At 35.1% G+C, this 26,544-nt stretch overlaps 1 protein-coding gene across 1 annotated transcript in view; it reads left to right on the forward strand.

Moving 5' to 3' along the window:
- The window catches only part of RAD9B (RAD9 checkpoint clamp component B), a 46,088-nt gene that overhangs the window by 18,566 nt on the left and 978 nt on the right, over positions 1-26,544 (forward strand). The window contains exons 5-10 of the mRNA XM_044658783.1: positions 2,607-2,706; positions 4,304-4,410; positions 10,735-10,841; positions 10,922-10,986; positions 12,166-12,288; positions 13,119-13,362. Coding sequence (XP_044514718.1) covers positions 2,607-2,706; positions 4,304-4,410; positions 10,735-10,841; positions 10,922-10,986; positions 12,166-12,288; positions 13,119-13,362 — 746 coding nt within the window. The remainder of the gene's footprint in view (positions 1-2,606; positions 2,707-4,303; positions 4,411-10,734; positions 10,842-10,921; positions 10,987-12,165; positions 12,289-13,118; positions 13,363-26,544) is intronic.

The raw sequence follows: 26,544 nt of genomic DNA on the forward strand, positions 1-26,544 counted from the left end.
ATGTATGTATAAAATACATCTCCAATTGGATTATAAAAAACTGCAGGTCAATTAATAGGTTTGTATCCCAAAGAAATTAAAAAAGGGGGGGGAAGTATCTATTTAAACAAAAATATTTATTGTTGCTCTTTTTGTGGTAGCATAGAATTGGAAATTGAGGGGTTGTCCATCAATTGGGAAATGGTTGAACACATGGTATATAATAGTTATGGAATCCTATTGTGCTATAAGAAATGACAAGCAGGAAGAGTTCAGAAAAATCTGGAAAGACTTAATATGAACTGATACAAAGTGAAGTGAGCAGAACCAGAAGAACATTGCACACAGTGACAGCAATATTTCTTTTTTCTTTTAATTTTATTTTTGTCATGCAAAACACACCTCCATATTGGTCATTATTTGTAAGATCACACTCATATGTAACCAAAACCCCCAAATAAAACCATAAATACACTGATGTGAAAGATGACTCCGACAGTTCTTTCTCTGGAGGTAGATAGCATTCCCCATCACAAGTATTTCAGGATTGTCCCAGATCATTGCTTTGGACAGCAATATTTCTTGATGAACTGTGAATGACCTAGTTATTTTCAGCAATGCAGTGATCCAATCAATCCCAAAGACTCATGATGAAAAGTATCATCTACCTTCCAAGAAAGAATTAGAGCCTAAATGCTAACTGAAACATACTATATTATTTTTCTCCTCCTCCTTCTCCTCTTCCTCCTCCTTTTTTCTCTTCTTCTTCCTCATCCTTCTCCCATAAAATGACTAATATGGAATAATGTTTTACATAATTACACATGTAAAAAATAACTGCAGGTTGTGTGCTGTCATATTTTTTGTGCCTCTTTGCATATTTAATTTAGTGTTCTATAAATATTTGATAGTTTTAATAGCTTCTGCAGAGGAAGTGTCTGACCATAAAAGTAAAAATGTACAAATTTAAATATGTTAACAGTTTTACATTCAGCATTCTGGTAAAAGAGCATTGTTTCAGGATGGAGTTAATTAGAATGTGCCATCATTTTTATTGTTTCTCTTAAAGGATTCAAAAAGTAATGAACAATTACATTTAGAAATTTTGTATCTTATATGGTTTTCTTAATGTCTTAAGGCCACTTTATTAGAGAGATAGTCAAGAAGTCAAGATATCACACCCAGATACAAGAAAATACTTATATTTTAAGAAGAATTTAAAGGAAACCTCTTTGGTCAGACAGAATGATATGTGTCTTCATGTCCACTAGAGAGCGATAAATACATTTCCTAAAAATGCCTGCCTTAGAAGTTCCTTTGCTGTAGGTGGAATATACCTGGGAAATAGTTCATAAATGCACTTCTTCAGTTTTACAGGCTCCAGAATAAGTTTGTTTTGTTTGCTTGTTTCACCACATCTGTGATTTCATTGGTGTAGGAAATATGCCAGCAGGACACTCCTTCTATCAAAGCAGATTAGCAACTGCTCTGTAATATAGAGTCTTAGTCTTAGAGGGTGATTATCTAGGGTACTGAGAGGTTATGTGTGCCTTCATTGCACACACACACACACACACACGCACACACATACACACACATTTTTCATAGGTGTGTTTTACTAGTATTACTAGATATTCGTTGCATCAGTAAATTTGCCAGCAGAGACTATTACAGCATAACATCAACTTGTCCATATGTCTGTACAAGTATGTGTGCATGTGTACATATATATGTATACATGCTAGCTGCATTAGACATATATGTGTGTGTGCATAGATTGTGCATAGATTGTGTGTGTGCGTGTGTGTGTGTGTTGTATCTCAGGGGCAGCTCTTAATTTCAGATGTTCCTGACTCTGAGCCAGCTCTTTATTCTTTATACCATGCTACTTCTTAAGACAGATACTAAGTCCACTAGGTGGCTCAGTGGATAGAGAGCCAGACCTGGGGACTGGAGGTGCTGGGTTCAGTTCCAGACTCAGATACTTCCTAGCTTTGTGACCTTGGGTAAATCACTTAACTCCTCTCGCCTAGCCATTATTGCTCTTCTTCCTTGGGACCAATACTTAGTATACATTTTTTTTTTTACTTAGTATAAATTCTAAGACAGAAAGTAAGGTGTTTTTTCAAAAAGCTAGACTCTATTTTGTACTTTTTAAAAAAATAGCCTATACTCTAAAACTGATGGATCTATGATTTATCACTGTGTGGTTGTTCCTTCCCATGGTACAGATCACAGCTCATCCGGTTCCTTTCTCAGGGTCTTTGAACGTTTTGTAGCTCTTAGTATAAGGATGGGATTTGTGCAAAGGGGATGGGACAGAAGGCTCTCTTTATTGTTACATTAGTAAGTATCAAGCAAGAACTATTAGAGCATAACACCAGCTTGTCCATCTGTTATTTTTGCTCTGCCCAATGCTCCTTGAACTAGTCATTTAAAGGATCATAGATTCCAAGCAAAAGAGACCTTAGAAGTCATTCAGTAGGAAGCATCATGCTTACAGTGTTCCGGACAATGTGCTGCATATTGGTGTCTTGTCTTTAATCAGTCCTGTAAGTCAATGATCACCTATACATCCATTTGGAACTTCAAAATGCTGATGGATTGCTCCATGTTATTTTTTTCAGGTATTATAAAAACGCATAACTTATCTTTTCAAGAATCTGAGCCTTTGCAAGCTGTTTTTGCAAAGAATATGTGTCCTAATGTATTGAAGGTTCAGTCAAGGTAATGAAGTTCTCTCTGTTTCTCTATCTTGATTTCTCTCTGTCTCTTTCTGCCTCTGCCTCTATTAGTTTTTTGCTTTCAGAAACTGAAAGAGCTTTGGTCTCAGATTAAATATTTATAACCTATAGTTTCCAAGTCTGTTACAGTTTTTGAGGTTATAATAAGTAGCTTAGAGACATCAGAACAAGAGGAATAAGCCTTGAGAATGATGATTTAAAGTAAGAGCTATCTAATTGTAGAATTTCTTAACCCATTGATAGAATATATTTTAAAGTTATCCCATCTATATGGTTTTATACAGAATGTTATATCCTAATAGTGCAAAAACTCTCTAATAAGACATATGGTCATTTGAGACCTTCCAATCATCTAACTCTTTGGGTTTAATTAAGTAGGTTTTCCATCACATTTACCATATGATTTTAGGAGAAATACTTAATCTCACAATATCTCAGTTTTCTGTTAGTCAGACTGAACAATGCCAATTTGTTTTCTACATAGGATTATTTTTGAGGTATGGCTTGGACCAGATGGCCGTTGAGGTCACTTTCATACTCATTCTATGAACATATGTCAAATTTTTCCAGCTAAAAGAGTCTATCATTAAAAATTAATTACTTTCTTCTTGTGCTGAGTATCTAAAGAAATAGCCAACTAATGTATTTCATAGGAAAATGGCCAGAATCCTTTTTTCTCTTGGGTATTTCATTCATCTCTTCATTCAGTGAGCTCATATTAAATACTTTAAATGTGCCAAGCACTCTGCTAGGTGCTTGGGGTACAAAGACAAAAAGAAAAAGTTCGTGTTCTCAAGAAGCTTACTTTCCACATTAGGAAAAAACATCATGTACACAGATAGGCATCTACAAAATATGTGCAAAGTCAATAACACACACTGGTTTGGAGGAGTGCTAGGGATAAGAGTTCTAAAAACAGGGTGGAGTAAAGAAAAAACCCTGAGTATTTCTACTAGAGAAAAACTTTAGGGATATTGTATAGAATGAAATGAGATTTCTAAATAAGTGACACAGAAATATGAATACATATGCCAAATGTGTATGTGCTTAATATTATACCAAGATTTTAGGATATTGGAAAAGGAGCTTAGAGAGGCAGCACTGAGGAAGCCAGAGTCTCAAGTAGAGGCTCAGCTTTGCCAAGAGTTAAGACAGAGATGGACTAGAACATAAGAATTCAGATTTGCAGCCCACTGCCTGGTGCCACCATGTCATACTAGGCCATCTCCAGGGGGTAGCAGAAGACCAATAGTTTTAAAATCTGATTACACATATGACTAACTCTTTTTTACCATTTTATTCTGGTGTCATATTAAAGTTGCTATGGTTTTATTATATTTAAATTAATGACATTTTCCTGGTGGTTTTCTATAAAGAGTATTATTTTTTTGAAATCTACAATAAGATACTCAAATTTAAGGAAGGTAATTCACAAAATCATCCTTTTATTGTACGAAAATGTAAAAACCTGCACTATGACAATCAATATTATAAGGTAAAGATTGAATGAACAATTGCTAAGGTAACTTGTTTTTTTTTTTGATTTCCAACTAATTTTAATATGAGTTCATTGTTCTAAGGTTGTTGGCTGATATAATGATCCATTTTCCATTGAGTCAAGAAGAAATTACTTTAGCTGTGACACCTACGAAAGTTTGTTTTAAGAGCTATCTTGAGGATGAAATAGGTAAGAAGTACTTTTTAATAATGTTTTTGTAGATCATTTTGAGGCTAAGCCAATCAGAAATAATGTGATAGATTCAGAATTTTAAAAAAATTTAAATTAATACATAGAAATTGAATGAAGTATTTTGGAAAAAGGCAGCAGATTCATTCAAATTGGAACTTAAGCATTTTTTTTAAAACTTCTTATCTTCTGTCTCAGTATCAATTCTAGGACACAAGAGTGTCAAGGGATAGGCAATCAGGGTTAAATGATTTGCTCAGGGAATGTCAAAGGCTAGGGCCTAGGGTCTTCCCGACTTTAGGCCTGGTATTCTATCCACTGTGCTACCTAGCAGCACTGTTTTTGAATTGATGTTGGGTTACCACAGAAGAAACCAATGCAGTAATAATGACTTTACCAGTAGTGGGAAGATGTTTTCTATTACTTTTATAGCCCAAATCAAAGCATTTTACTTTGCAAATAAAAGTAGGTTTTCAACACCCTGTTTTTTATTTTTGGAAAAAAAAATATTGGCCAAGTTATAAGTGGGAGAAACTTTCTAGATGGAATGAATATATGGAAAGGAAGAAAGTGAAAGTACACAAAGGTAGCTATCCTAAAAGGTTTGCTAATGGGATGAAGGAGCTTAACATTGGAATCAGAGGTGCCGGCATCTTTTCAGCACAACAGAAGGATACCTTTAAGCTCCTTGTCCCAGCTCCAATTTGGGATTATTATTCTTTTGCTGAAGAAAAGAATAAGCACAAAGGAAGAAACCATATTTGTTTTAAAATGAGAGAGTACTAGTGTTACAGAATTTTCTGTTTAGCCAGGCAAGAGGAAACCACAAGTCACTTAGAGTAAGGAAGGAAGATTTATTATACGCGGTCCCAGACAGGATCTTTTCTCAAAGTTCTGGGCTCTGGTTATTTTATACACAATTGATTGGGGAGGGTTTCCATAGGTTACATGATACATACAAAATGGTTTCCATGAATTATGAACACAAACATGACGGGAAAGTACGGGCGTCAGAACGTGGGCAAGGACAGACATCGAGGGTGTAGTCCTTACTATGATACAGACAGCATAAGTCCAAAACATCAATCCATCATGGATTTGTCAGGTCACAGCACAGGAAGTAACAGTGCCCTGTGAAGTGGAACCACTTCTTTTGTTCTGGAATTCCAGCAGGTGCAGGGGAAGGAGGATCATTTTGTTTGTAGCAAGCTTCTGGGTGAGTCAGCCTTGCAAAGCAGTCCTTAGAGCATAAGGGGGTCCCTAAAGAGGGAGACCTGAAGATTTTCCACTACATTCCCCCCTTATGAGGCCTCTTTAAAATTAATCAAGGGACCTCATCCATCATCCTCCAGGGGCTGACAAGTTGTTAAAATGAAAAACAGTGGTCCTTGTGGTCTGAGCACAGGGGCCAACGAGAGTCCTTACCATGATTACAGAGAAGGGCCAGGCCTTCAATTGGTGGGATCAGATTCAGTGTCCTTTTTTTGAGTAATGATAGGGAGGATTAGAAAATGAACACTGAATTGGCCAAAATGCTACTTTCCTTTGCACAAGGCCATTTTGGAAGAGGCCCTGCACATTGCCAGTTAGGACTTGAATGTATAGCATTGCTCACAAAACTTACCCAGTGTAAGGATCAAAGTTTGGCTGTACCTTACTTGCTGTGTCATTTCTTTTAGTTTAGGTCTTGACCCAAGCAGCTGAGAATCACAGATGTAGTAGAGCTGAGAGGAACTGAGGCTCCTGGGCTAGACCATCCCCTTCACTTTAGAGAAGAGGGAATTGAAACCCAAAGAAAGGTCACACAGGCCATAAAAAGGCCAGGACTTTAAATTCAAGTCCTTTGACTCCAAATCTAGTACCTTTTTTCATTGTATCACACTGCTTCTTGGCTATGGAGAAAAACACAAGTTTCTATTGTTTATGTTTAAAAATAATATTTTGAATGTGCACTTCTATTTTAAAATTTTTTCTTTCAATTATGAAACGTATTTTCCCCTCCCCCTCTGCCTTCCCCTGGGGAAAAAAGAAAAAAAAGCTCTTGTAATAAGTACTTACAGTAGGACTTTGTTTTATATAAACTCAACACAAGTGAATTCAGGTATTAGCAACTGCTAATTTAAAAAATAAAGGTAGAAAAATATGAAAAATAACCATTTTAAATTATTCACTAAATCTGAGCCAGTTTAAAGAATCATGGAAGTTCACCCAATCACACTCACTCTCACCTGAGAAATCTTGGTGAGTCATTACATTGTTTTGCGACAAACATTAGCTCCCCCATCAGTCTTTGTTCAGAGTTGTGTCCCCATCAGGGCAGTGCTTCTCTTTGTTTCATTAATGCTGTTTATTTATTAATAATGGCTCCAAAGTACAAGAGTAGTAGGGCTGGTTGCTCTGATAAGCCTAAGAAAAATCTTAAAATGCTGAGGTATGTTCATATGAGAAATACTTATTAAATAATAAAGTTCACTATTATGCACAAATTTCAACATACCCAAAGGGTTTTGGAACTCAAGTAAAAATGAGATGTTACTATATAGTCAAACGAAACCAAATATTTATTGGCCTGGTTTAAAAATGCATTGCTCATTCTTCATATTTAATCCATTGCCTTTCTGTCAGGAGGTGGGTACCATTCTTCATCATTGGTTCTCTGGAATTATGATTGGTTATTGTATGGATCAAAGTTCTTGAATATTTTTAAATTATTCATTTTCACAATGTTGATATTATATAAATCATTCTGTTAATGTTCATTTTATTTTATGCTGTTCCATTCAAGTCTTGCTGGGTTTTCAGAAGCTCTCTCTTTCTTAATTTCTTACAGCATTATAGTTTCCCGCTGCATTCAAATCCCACAATTTGTTTGGCCATTCCTCAATAGATGGCCATCCCCTAAAATTCCAGTTCTTTGTCATCACAGAAAGAATTCACAGCTCTGGCTGTTATATAAGGTTTTCGTTCAAGTAAAAAGGAATTAATTTAAAATCATAAACTGTGATTCTGGCATTTTTATAGAAGAGTAAAAATATTGCTAAATCCCACATATACCTGTCCATTAATGGATAGTTAGTGCAAATTTTAAATTGTTAGTTTACACTGTTTTTGTCATAGCATCCTAGGATTTTACACCTGGAAAGGACCTCGGGGTTATCTAGTTTAATCCTCTCATGATAGTCAAAGAAATTGTACCTATAGTAAAGTGATTTGTTCAACATCACATAGGAAGCAAGGGTTAGATTTTGGTATTGTACCTGGGCTTCCTGAGTCCTTGTTTGTTGTGGGTTTTTGAAAATGAAACTCGATTTCTGAATTAGGCTCCATTTATAGATACAAATAAAGATCCCTTGCATTACTGGATTGCTTAAAGGTATGTGAGGTCAGGTAGGTGGCACAATAGATAGAGGGGGCCTGGAGTCAGGAAGACCTGGAATCAGGTCCAAATCTGGTTGTAGATACTTCCTAGCTGTGTGACCATGGAAAATTCACTTAACACTGTTTACTTCCATTTCCTCATTTGTAAAACGAACTGTAAAAGGAAATGGTAAGCCTCACCAGTACATAAAAGGGGTGTGTGTGTGTGTGTGTGTGTGTGTGTGTGTGTGTGAAGAACATTCTCCTCTGCTCATGATTATTTTGGCAATCAAAGCACTAGATAGCTTCTTAAATATTTGTGGGGGAGAGATGGCTTAGAATTTGAATACACACAACTATTATTTTGGCTAATTCTTCCTAACTTATCTCAGGTCTGGAAAGCACAAGTTAAAATCATACTTTTACTTTGGAAAAAAGGCAAAAGCATTCTCTTGTAAGGATTTGGTTGTTCTTAGATCACCTTAGAAAAGAATTATATTTGAGATAACAATTTCATTTTAATGAGATGGAATCGTACGACATGTCTCAAAGTAAATGTTGCTTGTGCAATTTAAGTTGAATGTTTACAATGCATTGCAAAATTCACATTGAGCTGGTTTCCATTAGGGGCAAAGGGCATTTGAATATATTGTATAGTTCACAAAATCAGATCCCCAGAAGCAGAAGGGACCATCTAAACAATACTTTGCCTATATTAGGTTCTTAATGAATATTTATTTAATTTAGTCTAGCTCTACTCTCTCATTTGTCCATGAAGAAAAAAGGCTCAAGGCAGTTAACCGATTTACCCAGGGTTACATAGGATCCAAATTCAATGCTTCTTAATACATGTTTACTGTTTATACATGTTACCTGTTTTGGGCTCTTATTTAAACTAGCTAATCCTATGTGTTGCAAATCAGCACTGACTGTGCCATTGTCTTTCATTTGGTTAATTTTTATTATTCAGAAATACAAACATGTATTAAGATTGGATTTACTCTTCTGTCTCGAATTCATTCACAACTCAGATCCCCAAAGCATGGCTCCTTTGCCTCTTCAGAATTCTAGGATGTCTTTCTAACATTATAGTCTTCACTAGTGTGCTTCCCATGTAAGTATTAGTGGATATTAATAAATCAATCAGATTTAATTAATTTTTGAAAGAGGTATTCATTAAAGTAATTCTAAAGCAACAATTACATTAATTAATAATTAATCATACAATAAAAATATTATTACATTATGATGCAGTATATTAATATTACGTTAAATATAACAAAATTAATAACAATAAACAATAAAAGCAAAAAATAAATAATTAATAAATAAATTAAAGTAACATTAAGGTAATATAGTTAGCAAAATATTTCCCTCCTAAATCTGTGATACTACCACCAGTAAAGAGCCCAGAGAAAAGTGAATTCAAGCTTGTTGAACACATGTAGCACAGAAGGCAACTTCTAGTTCCCAGAAGTTCTTTTGTTAGAATTCTCAAGATGTTCTCCTGCCTTTTCTGGAGTCTGTCCTTGGCTCCCCAAAAAGATTGTGTCAGGAGCTGTGCCAGGAACTGTGCTGAAATGCTGATGAGAAGCTAGAAAGTCTAAAACCCTCCTGCCCATCCAGTGCTTGCACCATCTCCTTTCTTCTCTCCATTACCAGGTACTTCAATCTTTTGGGGCCTCAACCATAAAAGTTCACAGAGAGCATAAGAAATAACAACAACAATAATAATAATTGCAAACATTTATATAGCATTTACATGTGTCAGGAACATTAAAGCTAGAATAAAGCTAATTCTGCTTTACAAATATTTGTTTGTATTTGTTCCTCACAACAATCCTGGGAAGTAGATGTTATTATTTCCCCCATTTTGCAGATGAGGAAACTGAGGCAGACAGTGGTTAAGTGACTTGCCCAGAGTAACAGAAATAGGAAGTATCTGAAACAGGATTTGCTCCCAGATCTCCCAGGTCCAGTCTTCCATTCACTCTGCCACCCTGCTGCCCCCAAGTCCCTCTGCCAATCTGAACAGATATCTCAGCACACCCAGGAAGGTATCCAGGGCTTATTTATGCTTAATGAACACTCAAGATATAGGATATATATATACATATATACATATATATATATATAACCTGATATATATATATGTATATATATATAACCTGATATATATATATATATATAGAATCTGATAAATATCTCAGGAAGAGCATCTCTAATTCAAGGTAGGTTGTGGTCATTCAGTTGTGTTACTTAATCAAACCCAGCCCAACAGTGAAACAAATCAATAGGGAATAGATTAACCCAAAGTCATATTTTAATATCCTTTGAATTAGAAACTCACAACATATTAAAAGCATTCACTTTTCAAAAACCTATTTATAAATAATGAGTTCTATGTGAATTTGTCAAATCTCCTTATTTGCCAATGATGATACTGGAGCAATAATGTCAATCACTTGCTTTTTAAAAAATAAGACTTAGTAGTGGTCGATAAATGCCTATGAGTGTACTCTCACAGCCAGNATATATATATATGTATATATATATAACCTTATATATATATATAGAATCTGATAAATATCTCAGGAAGAGCATCTCTAATTCAAGGTAGGTTGTGGTCCTTCAGTTGTGTTACTTAATCAAACCCAGCCCAACAGTGAAACAAATCAATAGGGAATAGATTAACCCAAAGTCATATTTTAATATCCTTTGAATTAGAAACTCACAACATATTAAAAGCATTCACTTTTCAAAAACCTATTTATAAATAATGAGTTCTATGTGAATTTGTCAAATCTCCTTATTTGCCAATGATGATACTGGAGCAATAATGTCAATCACTTGCTTTTTAAAAAATAAGACTTAGTAGTGGTCGATAAATGCCTATGAGTGTACTCTCACAGCCAGAGACAATGGATATGACTTCTTTTGTCCTTGCTTTTCCTAATGTTTGAGCAGATTTTGGCAAGTTTATGTACACTGAAATGCATCTTGATCCAGAAGAATTTGACTACTTTCAAGTTGGAATTGACACTGAAGTAACATTCTGTCTTAAAGAACTGAGGGTAATTGCTCGAATTTCCTTCTCGTTGGGGTTTATAATGATTATTTCTACTTCACAGAAATCTAACACTTTTTCTTCTAGGGACTGCTGGCATTTTCAGAAGCTACAACTGCTCCTGTATCTATTTATTTTGATCTTTCTGGAAAGTAAGTCCCTTATATTATTGAGTAGCAATATAGTAGTTTATAAACTATTAGGTTATAATTTATTATATGTTATCTAACCATGATATGTTAAATGATATAGTGATTAACATATTAATATATATCGTGATCAAGATTTCTAGAATCTCACACTGAAAATAGTGAATCTAGAAACCACATTATACTAACATATCACTGATTATCCTATTCAAGGCAATTCCTAGGCATTTATAGAGTTATATTATTTTGAAATAAAACATAACAGCTAAATGCGATGAAGTACTCCTGTTCAGATCCAGAGACTAAGACTGGTAGATTGTTTGAGTTTGGGATTTCTGAGCTGTAGTGGGGTTAAAGCTGTATAAGATTAAAATGAATATCCAATAACTCCAAGTATTATATTTTATAAGATTTATTAATAATCACTTGAAGTAAAGCCTAAGTAAAGACACATGAGTAAAATTCTCCTGCGTGGGACTTACCCCACCTCCACAAACTATGATCAGGGAAAAAGAGAGAGCGAGGAAGAAGCTACACAAAACTTATATCTTCCCTACATTAGTATGTAACGTGAGAAGGAATATGAGAAGCTGAGGAGCAAATTTTTAATTATACAGCTGATAGGATGTCCAAATTAAGCCTTGAACCAACATAGTGAGCCCTTGAGAATGGAGGGCCGCCAAACTTCCTTAGGAGGAGTTAATCAATCCAGGTCAGAAAAACAGAAAGTTAAAGTTTCAGCTAAGCAGTTTTGGGATGAGGCCTGTGAAGAGTCACTGCACTTTCAGCTGATGCAGTCTCAAAACAACACTAACAACAATTAAAGGAAAGAAAAGAAACCATTGTATATGATTTTTTAATTCCGTGAAAGATATCTCAAGTTTTCTATAGTGTATTTAAGTGAAACAATTTATAAAATTGGTATAGTGATAGGAAGCTGTACATATGACTGAAATGTATTAACTATCTTTTAAAAAACAAAAGCTTGAAAAAAAAACAAAAGCGTGTAAAATAATATCTTAAAAGTAAATCTTACATTGTATATTATTACCTGTGAATGGGGCAAAAATGTTTCTGTTGGTTATTTATGCTCCAAAATTAAATATCTCTCACTGTACTGCTAATTTCTGGGATTCACATGAGAACACAAATGTCACTTGTGCTCTGATTTTACCTTTCTAGACCTGTGGCTTTCAGCATTGATGAAATTGTCTTAGAAGCCACTTTTGTTTTGGCGACATTAGCTGATATTCAAAGTGGGATATCTTCTCCAAGTTCCCTGTGCTTTTCACAAAACCTGAAAAGGTAAAGCTATTTCATTCCTATAGGGCTGAAAAAACCATCACAGCCTTATTCGGAAATAATCAGTGACATTCAGTTAGAGAATAAGTGAAGTACAGATTATACAATTTGAAATCTTTTCCAATTTGAAAAAAAAGTTATAGCTAGACTAGTAACTAGCTAGAATTATAAAAGAAATTAATTACATCAGATTCTGTTCTCTCCTTTACCAAATATTTAACCAGCTTGCCTGGCTGGTATTTGCTAACCATCCAAAATTCATTCTTGTATCAATTTTTCCCACAGTCATCAAGTTTAAACCTTCACAAGCAGGCTCCCAAATTCCTTGCACTGAGCTTTCCTCAGAAATATAGGACAGACATTATGTTTCTCTCTGCTACAGTACAATATATGCAGTTGGCTGGATTTACTCAGAAAACCTATCTGTTTGAAGAATTTAAAAAGTATTTTTTAGGGGGCAGCTGGGTGGCCCAGTGGATTGAGAGTCAGGCACAGAGATGGGAAGTCCTGGGTTCAAATCTGACCTCAAGCACTTCCTTGATGTGTGACCCTGGGCAAGTCACTAAACTCCCATTTCCTAGCCCTTACCAGTCTTCTGCCTTGGAACCAATACACAGTATTGATTCTAAGATGGAAGGTAAGGGTTTTTTTCTTTTTTTAAAATATTCTTTACTTGATTCTTGGCATTCAATAATTGACTATACATTATTTCTTGTATAAAACACTCTAGGAATGAATGTATTCATTAAATCTAATGCTATTAGTTGCCACTTTGCATTTCCAATCCCATAGGAAATATTTTGAAGTAACTGGTTCACTTATGAATACCCTAGGTCAGATCCGATAAAGTACAAGTCGGGCACTGAAGGCAATTTGACAATCAGAGAGAAGGAATCAGCCATAGTCAAAGCAGCATCCAAGAGACCTGCAGACAGTGAGAGACATATCATTGCCACTGAACTAGAAAGTTTTAGTGTCCCTGCAGTGAAAAGATTGGAAACACACATGGCTGGAACAACAGAAAACAACCTTAGTGTTATGGAAGAGGTGATGCCAAAGACTCAAATATATAATAAGGTAAAGGGGAATTATTGGAAGCATGTTCCAAGAAAAAATTCAGAAACTTGGGGGGAAGGAGGAGAGGAAATTACCTGGCCAAGACAAGGAAGGAAGAAAATAAGCATTTATTTTAAAATTATTTATCTTTACTTTCTTCTTAATAACAACTGTAAGACAGAAGAGCAAAAGGTTAAGTAGCTTGTCCAGGGTCACACAGCTAGCAAGAGGTTAGATTTGAACAAAATTCCTTCTGACTCCAGGTCCAATGCTCTATCCATTGTGCCACCTAGTTGCCTCTAAAAACAAGTATTAAGCACTTATGTTCTAAGCATTATACTAAATGCTAGGGCTAAAAAAATAAGCAAAAAGATAATTCCTGCCCCACAAGGAGTTTACATTCAAATGAGGGAAGACAAAACACAAAACAGAGCTGAAAAGGGGATGGTGGTGGGGGTAAAGGTGTTTGGTGCTAGAGCACAGTTTTGAATTTCAGAGGAAGTTAGCAAAAGAGTGAGAAGACTCTGAACTAGAAGTCAAGGGATCAGGAATTATTCTCTCAAAATAATTTTATTAGTATTAATTTATTTTTAATGTTCTTTTCCTTTTAAATCTTGCATTTCAAATTCTCCCTTCCTTTCCCTCCCCTCCCCACTGAGAAGGCAAACAATATGAGAGCATTTTTACACGTGAAATCATGGGAAATATATTTCCATATTAGCCATATCATCAAAAAACAAAAAATGATGAGGAACATGAAAAACATACTTCATTTTGTAATTAGAATTCATCCGTTCTCTCTCTGGAAGTGGATAGCATTTTTTTCATCATGACTCCTTTGGAATTGTTTTGTATCACTGCCAATCACAGTAGCCAAGTCTTTAACAGTTAAGCATCATTCCAACATTTTGTTAGTGTACGCAATGATTTCCTGGTTCTTTTCGTTTCACTTTGCATCAGTTTATCTATGACTTGCTATATTTTTTTCCAAAACCATTCCCCTTGTCTTTTTTTTTTAATAGAACAACAGTGCTCCATCATAACATATGCCACAACTTGTTCAGCCATTCACTAATTGATGAGCATCCTCTCAATTTCCAAAGCTTTGCCACCACAAAAAGACCTGCTATAAGTATATTTGAACACATAGGCCCTTTTCCTCTTTTTTTTTTTTTAAACAAAATAGCTTTGGGGTACAGACCTAATAGTGCTGTGGCTGGGCCAAAGAAGGATTACGTTTTTTCTGCTTGACCCTAAAGTCAGAACTAGGAACAAGATGGGTTGGAGGGAGAATGATTGCTACAGAGAAGCCAATATGAGTTGATGTAAGGAAGAGCTTCTTAACATTGAGGACTGTCCAAAGGAAAATGAACTTGGATGGCCTTGTGTGGTAGTGAGCGGGTTTTCTCTCACTAGGGGCTTTCCAATGGAGGCTGGTTGACCACTTGTCAGCAGTGTGGTAGAGAGAGATTCTTAACCATAGAGAAGTTGGAAGATACCACCTCTGAGTCCATTCTGATTCAGATTCTGTGGATGGTTTTCTTAAATAAATTAATTTTTTTCTTGAAAATTTCCTTGAAGGAAAATTTCATTCTTACCCAGTCTGAAGAGTATCAAATGTCACTCTAGTGGACTCCAAACTAGTCAAGTTTTATATATTACCACAATTTTAGCACAACAAAACACTCTCATTTTACATATTGTACAAGAGACCAAGTTAGTTAAAATATGAATAAGTGAAACATTAAGAATCCTAATATTCTTAATTACAAAAATGTATAGTATCTCTCACTTTATATGTTCACAAAGTTTCCCCCTCAAAAAGATGTAGCTGAATCAGTTTTGGGCTATTGTTTATTTAGTTAGAAGATTTTATTAGACAGAATCATTTCAGTGGATTTATGATCTTATTAAATTAATGAATCAATGAAACAAACATTTAATGAGCAGTTGTTATGTGCAAAGCACTGCACTACATGCTTTCCCCCTCCCTGATCTGGCATATTATCCCTTACAACAAAGATTAAATAAGAGAGTGCCCCAAGCCATCAAATTGGCAAGGATGATACATGAGGAAAAAGAGAAATATTAAAGGGGCTGAGGGAAAACTAGAGCACAAATTCATTGCTGGTAGAGTGTGAATCATTCTGGAAATCAATTAAAAAGCAAAAATCACTAAACTGTGTTTGCCTTTTAACCTAGAGATTACATTCCTAGGAATATACCAGAAAGTAAAGAAAGAAGAAAAAGACCTTTATGTTCAAACATATAGTAGCTCTTTTCAGAAGAACAAAAACTGGAAACTAAGGAGGTGCTCAGCTCTTGGGGAATGGTTAAACAAATTATGGTATATGAATGTAATGGTATAGTTGTGTCATAAGAAAGGGTGAAACAAACAGTTTCAAAAGAAACTGGGAAGATGTGTATGAACTGATGCAGAGTGAAGTGAGAAGAACCAGGAGTACAATTTATATAGTGACATTATCAAGAAAAATGATTTTTAAAAGACTTTAGAATCCTAGTCAATGAAATGGCAAACATGATCAGACCAGAGTGAAACATACTCTCCACCTTCTATCAAAGAGGTGATGGATTCAAAATGCAGACTGAAACATACATTTTTAGACACAATCAATGAGAGAATTTGCTTTACTAAACTAGGCATATTTGTTACAAGGGTTTTCTTTTTCTTTTTGTTCAAGTGGAGAAGAGACAATAGGAGGGCGGTAACATAAAAGTTTGAAGTTTCTTTTAGAAGAAAAAAAGTAGTTCAACAAAACTAAATCTATTGACCAGGTCTGACTACATTTGCAGTATTTCATATTCATAACCCACTACTCAAGAAATGAAGGGAGGGAAGGGAAATGTATTTTCTCAGCTCTTCCCTAGGACCAGGCTTTATCATTATAATTTAATTTAAATCAGTTTTATTCTTCTTATTTCACTCTGTATCAGTTTATACAGGTTTTAATGTGCATCTCTGATTTAATGTGTTTTTTGTTTGTTTCCTGTAGTATAGAAATACTTCACCACATTTATTATCCAGATTTTTTCAGCCATCCCCCAATTTATGTATATTTATTTCTAGTCTTTTGCTACCATAAAACTGCTATGAACATAATTTGTGTATATGGGATCTTTGCTCCTTTGTTCCTTAGTTCTTTCCTTTTTTTCCTCCTTCCTTCCCTCCCTTCCTCCCTTCCTTCCTCTCTTTCTTTCTTGCCGCTTTAGCATATATGGCTCACAGTGAAATTTTTGGGTCAAAAGGTTTGGACATTTGAGCCACTTTCACCATTTTGATTCTGTAGAATTTGAGGTTCTCAAGTGATTCATAGCCATATAGCATCACTAGTGTTGCTCTGTTCTCTAATAGTGGCGTTAGCTTATCCTAGCCCCTTCAAGGCTATTCTAGCTAAGTATAAGCTATGGGAGATCTTACCATTGCGTCAAACAAACTCCAATGACAGATTGTGTGTCTTCATATGTTTGAAGACCAGCTTTGATACATTATGGGACGCTTACTCTAAACTGGCTTCATGGTAAATCTATTGGTCACATTTATACCAAAATATCCAACAGGGGCCTGTTTTATAGTCTTTACAATATTGATGTTTAAAAGATGCATGAGAGATCGTGAGCAACATCATCTTACAAAACATTGAAGATCAGTGAGGGGGTGAAATAAGTGTGGGAAAAGTTTGTCATGAGATTCAATAAGCCAGTTCATCCCAAGGGCATTTATAGATGCCACTGAGGAGAACAAATACATTACAAAAGGGACACATTTATCAGCATCTCTATACCAACAAGGATAATCAGTACACTTTATGCAATGAAACAGTAGTAACTGTACAACATATCACTACAGGCTGCATAAATTTAGCATTTACCAAATCCATGAAAGACTCAATCAGGCAGCAAAAATTATTATACAGCAGAAGTTCAGTATTCTTTATAAACTACCAAAGACAAATTCCTGTACCATAAATACAAATCCTAAAATGTTCTTGAGAATTCTACCCATAAACTATGGTACTGAATCATAATTACAAAAAAAGTTGTTGCTCACAAATCTCCAAGACATAATATTGATTCATGAAAAATTTTGGAATAGTGTTTCGAATAGGCTCTTTGAGAATATAGAAATCTCAGAATCTTCAAATTCTATGGAAAGCTTTCAAAGTACAGAGACCTAGTAGGAGATATTAAAACCAGGACAAAGTACCTATCATCCCAGTCATGCTGTCTGTTATTGGAGAAGTCCCAAAGATGCTTTCAGTGAGTCTGTAGAAGATAAACTTGCATCTCAAACTCAATTACAGAAAAGCAGTTATTTTGTCCACCTGATAATAGTCCAGAGAACACTAGATTTAAAAGAATTATAGTTGGTTAGCAGCTTGTCCTCAGACAGTTGCTTTCTGAACTCTATAAGACTAAGAACAAATTACAACAGTAATAATCATAAATAACTTTGATCACACAAATATTAAGAAGGCTGTAGCCAAATAAGGCAAGAGACTTGCTAGCATCCTGAAATTAATTTCTATAGGAAGAATGAATTAAAAATCACCAACACTTCTAAAACACCAGCTTTAATGTCTACTTTCATATTTTTAAAATGTAGTGGTGTTGTTCAGTCATGTTCAAATCTTCATAACTTCATGGATTATAGCACCCCAAGCCCTTCTGTCCTCCACTATTTCTCTAGTCTGTCTAAGTTCATGCTTGTTGCTTCCATGATACTATCTATCCTCCTCATCCTCTGCAGTCTCCTTTTCAATATTTCCCAACATCAAGGTTTTTTCCAATGAATCTTGCCTTCTCATTATGCAGCCAGAGTATTTAAGCCTCTAGTTTGTCTGTTCTGTCAAAAACCAGCCTGCTCTCCTGGTATTCTCAGTTCACAAATTGCTAAAGCCTAGCTTACAGAATCTGAAACATAACCTTGCTGGCATGTGAAATGAGTTCAGTTGTTTAATTTAACATTCTTTGGCATTGCCCTTTTTTAGGATTGAGACTGAATCGATCTTTTCCAATCTAATGGGCATTGTTGAATTTTCCAAATTTCATGGCATATTCAGTGCAGTACTTGCTTCTCCAACTCATTTTACAGATGAATAAACTGAGGCAAACATGGTTATAAAGCTAGTAAATATCTGAGGCCAGATTTGGACTCAGGAATGTGAGTCTTCCTGACTCTAGGTCTGACACTTTATCTACTGCACCATCTAGCTGCCCTCTGTAAAAAGTACCATAGTAGACTTGGAAAGTACTGTATCTTAGTAAAAACTTAAACAATATATATTTAAAAGTAGATTTTTATAGACATCATCCATTTTTATATTACCTGTTTTTCTCCTTGTATTTTTCCCTAACCTTGCCCTTTAGAGAATCCTTTTGTAAGAGGAAAAAGAAAAAAAATCAGCAGTACCAGTCAACACATTAAAAAAATATGGCATAATATGCAGTGCTCCTTATCCATTATCGCTCACCTCTGCTAAAGGAACAGGAGCAAAGGTGGAGAGGAAATATCTTCTCATTTCTCTTCTTAGGGGGTCACAATTGGTTTATCTGCCTGATTGTTTTGCAACTTGGAATTTCCACCATTCTGTTGTTCTTTCCATTTCCATTATTTTAATCATTCTGTATATCGTTTTGCTAATTTTGCTTACTTCATTGTGTATCAGTATCAGTACATATAAATCTTTTCATGCTTCTCTGTATTCATTATGTTCATTGTGTCTTCTTTTTTAAAGGAAGTCACTAAAGTTTTTCTTTTTTGTCATATTTGAATTTCATGCTGTTTCCCTTCCTCTTTTCTGAACCTGCACAAGAGAAGACCAACAATATATATTACATAGTTTCATATATCAATTCTTTCTCTGGAGGCGGATAGTATTTTCCTCCACAAGTCTTTTGTGGTTGATTTGAAGCGTCATATAATTCAGAATAGCTTAGTCATTCACATTTACTCTTTGAACAATATTGCTTTTACTGTAGACAATGTGTTCTTGGTTCTGCTTGTTTCACTTCTCATGATTTCATGAAAGTCTTTATATGTTTTTCTAAAATCAACCTTCTCATCATTTCTGACAGCCTAATAGTATTCCACCACAATTAAATACTTTATTCAAATAATATTCAAATAAAATTTATTTAGCCATTTCCTAAGTGATGGGAATTCCCTCAATTTCCAGTTCTTTACCACCACAAAGAGAACAGCTATAAATATTTTAGAACAAAAAAAGTTCTTTCCATTTTTCCCTCATCACTCTGAAATAAATCTATTAGTGGTATTGCTGGGTCAGAGGTATACAGTTTTATAATTCTTTGGACATAATTCCACATTGATCTACAGAATGGTTGGATCAGTTCACAGTTCTACCAATAGTGTATTGGTGTCCCCATTTTTCCGCACACCCTCCAACATTTGTAATTTCCCCATTCTATCATTTTAACCAATCTGATAACCAACCTTGCCAATTGGAGAATGACTTATATTCTTATAAATTTGACAAAATTCCCTATATGCTTGTGATAGGAGGCCTTTCTGAGAAATGGTCTATAAATTTCCTTCCCATTTTTTTACTTTCCTTCTGATCTTAGCTACATTTGTTTTATTTGCACAACCTCTTTTTAATTTAATGTAATCAAAATTATCCATTTTATATCTCATGATGCTTTCTTTCTTGTTTATATATAAATTCTTCTGTCTATAAATCTGATAGGCTATATGTTCCATATTCTTCTAATTTACTTATATCTTCCTTTATGTCTAGTTCATATATATATTTTGACTATATTTTGGTAAAGTGTTGATATTGATCTATACCTAGTTTCTGCCAGACTGCTTTCCAGTTTTCCTAATAATTTTTACTTTAGAGTGAATTCTTATCCTGAAAGCTTAAATCTTTACATTGATCAAGTACAAGGTTACTATAATCACTTACTACTGTGTATAGCATATCTATTCTATTCCATTGATTTACAATTTATTTCTTAGCCAGTACCACATAGTTTTTATAATTATCACCTTATAATGAATTTAAGATCTGCTACTACTAGGTATCTTTTCTTTACATAATTCCTCTGATTTTCTTGACCCTTTGTTCCTCCAAATTAATCTTAAAATTATTTTTTCCAGCTCAATAAAATCTTTTTTTTGGTAATTTAATTGGGATGGCACTGAATAAGTAGATTTTTTTTATATTGGGTGAACCCACCCATGAACAATGAATATTTCTCTATTTAAATCTGACTTTTTTGTATTGAAAGTGTTTTATAACTACGTTCATATAGTTCCTGGGTTTGTCTTGGCAAGTATACTCCCATGTATTTTATATTGTGTAGTTATTTTAAATGAACTATCCCTTATTAACTCTTCTTTCAGGGCTTTGTTGGACATATATAGAAATGCTGATGATTTGTGTGGGTTTATTTTATAACCTGCTACTTTGCTGAAATAATTAATTGTTTCAACTAGCCTTTTAGTTAAATCTCTAGGATTTTCCAGGTATACCATCATAATATCTGCAGAGAGACAGTTTTTAAAAAACTCATTCTGATTCTGATTCCTTCAATTTATTTTTCTTCTCTTATTGCTGTTGCTAGGATTTCTAGTACAACATTGAATAATATTGGTGATAATGGGCATCCTTGCTTCACTCTTGATCTGATTTGGAAGGTTTGTAGTTTATCCATGTTACAGATAATGCTTTTTGATGGTTTTAGGTAGGTGGTTCTTATCATTTTTAGGAAAAATTCATTTATACCTATGCTTTCAACTGTTTTTAAAAGAAATGGGTTGTATTTTTTTTTGGTAAAGATATTTTCTCTTACCAATTACATGTAATAACAATTTCCACAAAATTTTTTGAAGTTATATTTTCCAAATTGTCTTCCTCTCACCCTTCTCTCCTCTTTCCCAGAGATTGCAAGCAATTTGATTTGGGTTATACATGTCATTTTATGTAAAACATATTTCTATATTGTTCATAAGAGAATAATCATATAAAACCAAAATCCCAAAGTAAAAACTCAGATAAACTAAAGTGAAAAATAGTGTACTTTGATCTGCATTCTAACTCCAACAGTTCTTTCTCTGGAGATAGATAGCATTCTTTATCATAAGTCCTTCAAAATTGTCCTGGACCATTGTACTGCTGAGAGTAGCTAAATCTTTCAGAGTTGATCATTCCACAGAATTGCTGTTACTGTGTATAATGTTCTCTTGGTTTTGCTTATTTCACTCTGCATCAGTTCATATAGATCTTTCCAGCTCTTTTTGAAATCATCTTCATCATTTCTTATAGCATGGCAGTATTCCAAGTGCTGTTCTTTTTCAAAAACTTTTTTGCTTCTATTGATATAATCCTATGATTTTTGTTACTTTTATTATTGATATAATCAATTATGTTATATTTTTCCTTATATCAAACAAGCCTTCCATTCCTGGTATAAAATGTTAATTATTTCTTAAAGTGCATCAATATTCCATTTCATTTATGAACCATAGCTCATTTAACTATTCCCTATGAGACGGGCATTTACTTTATTTTCAAGTTTTTGCTATGACAGAAACACTCACTATCAATACTTTGGCATATTTGGAGCTTTTCTTTCTGTCAGTTATTTCTTTGGAATAGCGCTTCCTTTGGATGGAATCCCTGAGCCAAAAGGTAGGGCCATTTGAGTTTTATTTGCATCATTTCCAATTGCCTTCCAAAATGGCTGCATGAATTCATAGTTCCACTAAAAATATATATTTGGGTACCTCTCTTTTCACAGCTCCTCTCATATTGATTATTATAATTTTTTGTCATCATCGACAATTTATTGGATTGGAGGTGTGATCTTAGGGTCTGTTTTGATTTATATTTCTCTTATTAGTAATTCAAAGCATTCTCTTATATGGTTGTCAATAATCTGCCTTTTGAGGACTATTTGTTCATATCCTTTGACCACTTTTCCATTGGGGAATAGCTTTGGTTCCCATATATTTGTTAGTTCTTTCTGTATCTGGGATGTATTTTAGATATCAAACCCTTAGAGATATTTGATACAAAGATTTTTTTTTCTCCAGTTAACCACTCCCCTTTCCCCAGATGCACAAATTTTGTTTTGTATAAAATCTTTCAATTTCACGTAATTACAATTTTTTCTTGTAATTGACTCAATCTTTTGTTTGGTTAAACACTGACCCCCTAACCAAGACCTATGAAAGATACATGATATTTTCTCCTTCTTTAATAGTTTTTAATATTAAGGCCATGTATTCATTTTGAAATTTTTATGGGATATAGATATAACCTAAACCTGTTTTCTGTCAGATTGCTTTCCAGTTTTGCCAGCAATTCTTTTTTGCTAGTATTTTGCTTTATTTTTTAATATTTAAAAATTTTTTAAATTTCCAAATTCATTTCCTCCCATTGAGGAGGCAGACAATATGATATCCATTATTCATGAGAAGTCATGCGAAACACATTTCTATATCAGCCATTTGTCCCCCTCCTTCCCAAAAGCAAAAAAAAAAAAAAAAAAAAAAAAAGTGAAAAAAAATTCTTCAATCTGCACTCAGAGTTTCATCAGGTCTTATTGAAATTGGTAACAGTTCTAGAACTATATCAGATCTTAGCGGAAGTAAAGAAGCATCTTTACTTTTGCTCTTGTATTTGTCTGGAAAATTTATAATGTTTCCCCATTGCATATAATGCTTGCTCTATGACCCCTCTGTCAGGAGGTGACTCACTTCCCCCCGCACTGCCCTGATTTGTCTTTTGGACACTTGCTTTGACATTGCATTGATTAGAATTCTTTAGATTTTCAAAATTATTCTTTTTTTTATGTTACTGTTAAGAGTATAAGTTGTGCTCCTGATTCTGCTCACTTTAATCCATCAGTTGATATAAGTCTGTTCAGGTTTTTCTGAAGCCATTCCCTTTGTTTCTTATTGCATAATAATAATATTCCATTATATTAAAATACCATAATTTATTTCACCATTTCCTGCTTGATAGGCACCCCCTTACTTTCTAGTTCTTTGCCATCACAAAAAGAGCTGCTATAAATGGATATTTTCTCTTTTTTTCAATCTCTTTGGAATATAGCATCACAATGGGTCAAAAGGTATGCAAAACTTAGTGACTTTTAGGGCATATCTCCATATTGCTTTCCAAAATGACTGTAGTAATTCATAGCTTCTGCTGGGATTCCTGTAGCCCCTCTAACATTTGTCATGTAAGGAGAATTACTTTTATACTAGAAACAACAGAACAAAAATGACTCATGGGGAGTTGTCACTCAAGATAAGAAAGGAGAAAAGTGCCTAGCTGCCCTTGATGAATTTACGTCATATAATTGGACATTTTGGCATTGCCTCAAATGCTCTTGCTTTCAAGGTCCATTAACCTCCCCCATCAACTTTCAAAATCTCCACCTTTATTTCAGCCACACAAAAAGATGATCACCTCCTTGACCTCTTTATCATATACAAATATTCTGGTTTTGCAATCCATAACTGAATTTTCTCTGATCACAACCTTCCATCTTTTCATGTGCCTCATCCTTCCTAAACTTGTCCTCCCTCCTTATTGTAGACTCTGGTCCTCCATTTCTAGATCAGCATTCCTATTCTGGCCTCAGTTTGTGCATTTCAAAACCTTGACCCCATAGTTATGCTTCATCTTTACACTGTGGTTTGATTCCCTTCCCTCTTTGTATTATCATGACTCATCTTCCTTTTTCAGATTTTATTTGGGTAGCAGGCTTGGTAGGATGACTCCTATCATTCATCTTCTTATTTCCTGTACTTGTGCTGCTAAATGCTCCTGGAGGAAGTCCCATAACCATGCTATAACTGGGCCCACTACAAATTTATACTCTCAATACTTGTGTAAATGAATCCTTCTACTTTTCCTCTGATTGACTTTCTATCATCTTTTCTTTTCAAGTCAGATTTTGCTCCCTTCCTCTCAGTGGAGGACCTCCTACCATATTTCACTGAAAAAAATAAGGCCATACTTTCCCAGATCCCTCTCCTTCCTGATTCCATGCTCTAAATCACCTTAACATCATCTCATCTTGGAGGATGAGATGCTCAATCTTTCTATTTTGGTCTTTGCCAACACTACTCTCTCAATTTTTGCTTTTGATCTCATCTCCTGTCTCTTTTAGGGACTTGCCCCTTAAATAAAATTTTTTTAAACCCTTACTTTCTGTCCTGGAATCAATACCAAGCATTGGTTCTGAAGCAGAAGAGCAGTTAGGGTTAGTAATGGGAGTTAAGTGACTTGCTCAGAGTCACACAGCTACAAAGTGTCTGAGGCCAGATTTGAACCCAGAACCTCCCATCTCAAACCTGGCCTCCATCCCCTGAGCTACCAAGTTGCTCCATAATTCCTCCTTTCTACCTAATTTTCAACCTCTTCTTATCTACTAGTTTCTTCTCTGCCTCCTACAAATGTGACAGATATCTGCATCTTTAAAAGACCTTCACTTGACCCTAATATCTTAATAAAACTATCATCCTATAGACCTCTTTTCCCTTTCATGGCCAAATTACTAGAAAAAGCTCCTTTTCTCTAGCAGAGACCTGTCTTGCCTTTGTTTTCTTACATCTTAACCCTTATCTGTTTGCCTTTGGTCTACCCATTAATTGAAATGAAGTTACCAAGAAACTTTCCATGCCTATATCCAGTGGCCTTTTCTCATCCTCCTTGACTTCTAAGCTGTATTTGATGCCTTGACCATCCCTCTCCTTCTAGATATTCTCCCTTCACTGAGTTTTGCGATGCTCACCTGTCATGTGTCTCCCTCACAAGACCATCCAGTGTGCTGCCTCTGCCTGAATCCAGGGCTCTCTTTTCTTCCTAAGCTCTCAGTGATCCTATCAGCTCCTCTGGATTGGATTCTCATCTTTAAACCGATGTTTAAAGTCTACTTCTCCAGCTCTCAGCTCTCTCCTGAGCTCCACGTGGATATCCCATAGACAGATGAAAATCGACTTCCCCAAGACACAACTCGATCTTTATCCTCAAACCCTGCTGCTCTCTTCCTAACATTCCTGTTTTTTTCAGGTGATCCAGGTTTGCTGCCTCCAGATCATCTGGTTCTTCCTCACTCATCCTCACTCATCATTGCCAAATCTTGTCAATTCTACTATCATAAAACTTATGGCAACGATTGCCTTTCCTCTGCTCACACCGCCTCCACACCTAGTTCAGGCTTTCAGTACTTCAGTTATGCAATAATCAATCTGCCTCCTTCTATGCAGCCTCTCCTTGTAGAAACCATGTTCCCCAGAGCTGTCCAACTAGTATTTGTAAAGCACACCCCTGCTCAGGGAGCTTCTGTGTTTCCCTATTGCCTCAAGAGAATAGATGCATGCCTGGAATAGTCTCCATCATTATATTTTCCACGTGGTTTCACTCCTACCTCTTAGAACCATTAATTCCTTTAAAGGAACAGCTAACGCCTTTGAGAGAACATTCCTGATTCCTTCAGTTATTAGCACCTCCTCTGAACTCACTTTTTAAAAAAACCCTCACCTTCTCTCTTAGAAGTGATACTAAGTATTGGTTTTGAGGCAGAAGAGTAGGAGGGGCTAGGCAGTGGGGGTTAAATGACTTGCCCAGGGTCACACAGACAGGAAGAACCTGAGGTAAGATTTGAACCCAGGACTTCCTGTCTTTAGGCTTGGCTCTCAGTTCACTGAGTCGCATCACTTTTGCATTTTATTTACAAACACACACATCTATATTTAGCTATTCATATACAGATTTATCTATATGTGTAAGTAGATCTAGCTATGTATGTTGTATTTGCTTATGCAAACATGTATCCCAGCAGAATATAAGTTTCTTAAGGGAAGATTAATATCAATTTTGTATTTGTATCACCAGCACACACTCAACCCTTAGTAAATGCTTGTTTGATGGGTAACTGAATGGCAGTGATTAAGGTAGAATTCATACCTGTCCAGTCTGGCCAATCCCACTGCCATCAGAGGAAGCAAGGTGCCATCAGTGTTGAGCTCCGGACTTGGGAATTAGCAATTCAAACTTAGAATTCAAATACGACCTCAGACACTTAATGAGAAAATCATAATTCATGGCCTCAGTTTCCTTGTCTGTAAAATGGGGATAATGCTAGCACTCGGGATTGTTTTGAAGACTAAGCTGAGATGATATATATAAAGCTCTTTGC

The sequence above is a fragment of the Gracilinanus agilis genome, chromosome 1 (genome assembly GCF_016433145.1).
Source record: "Gracilinanus agilis isolate LMUSP501 chromosome 1, AgileGrace, whole genome shotgun sequence".
Taxonomy (NCBI): domain Eukaryota; kingdom Metazoa; phylum Chordata; class Mammalia; order Didelphimorphia; family Didelphidae; genus Gracilinanus; species Gracilinanus agilis.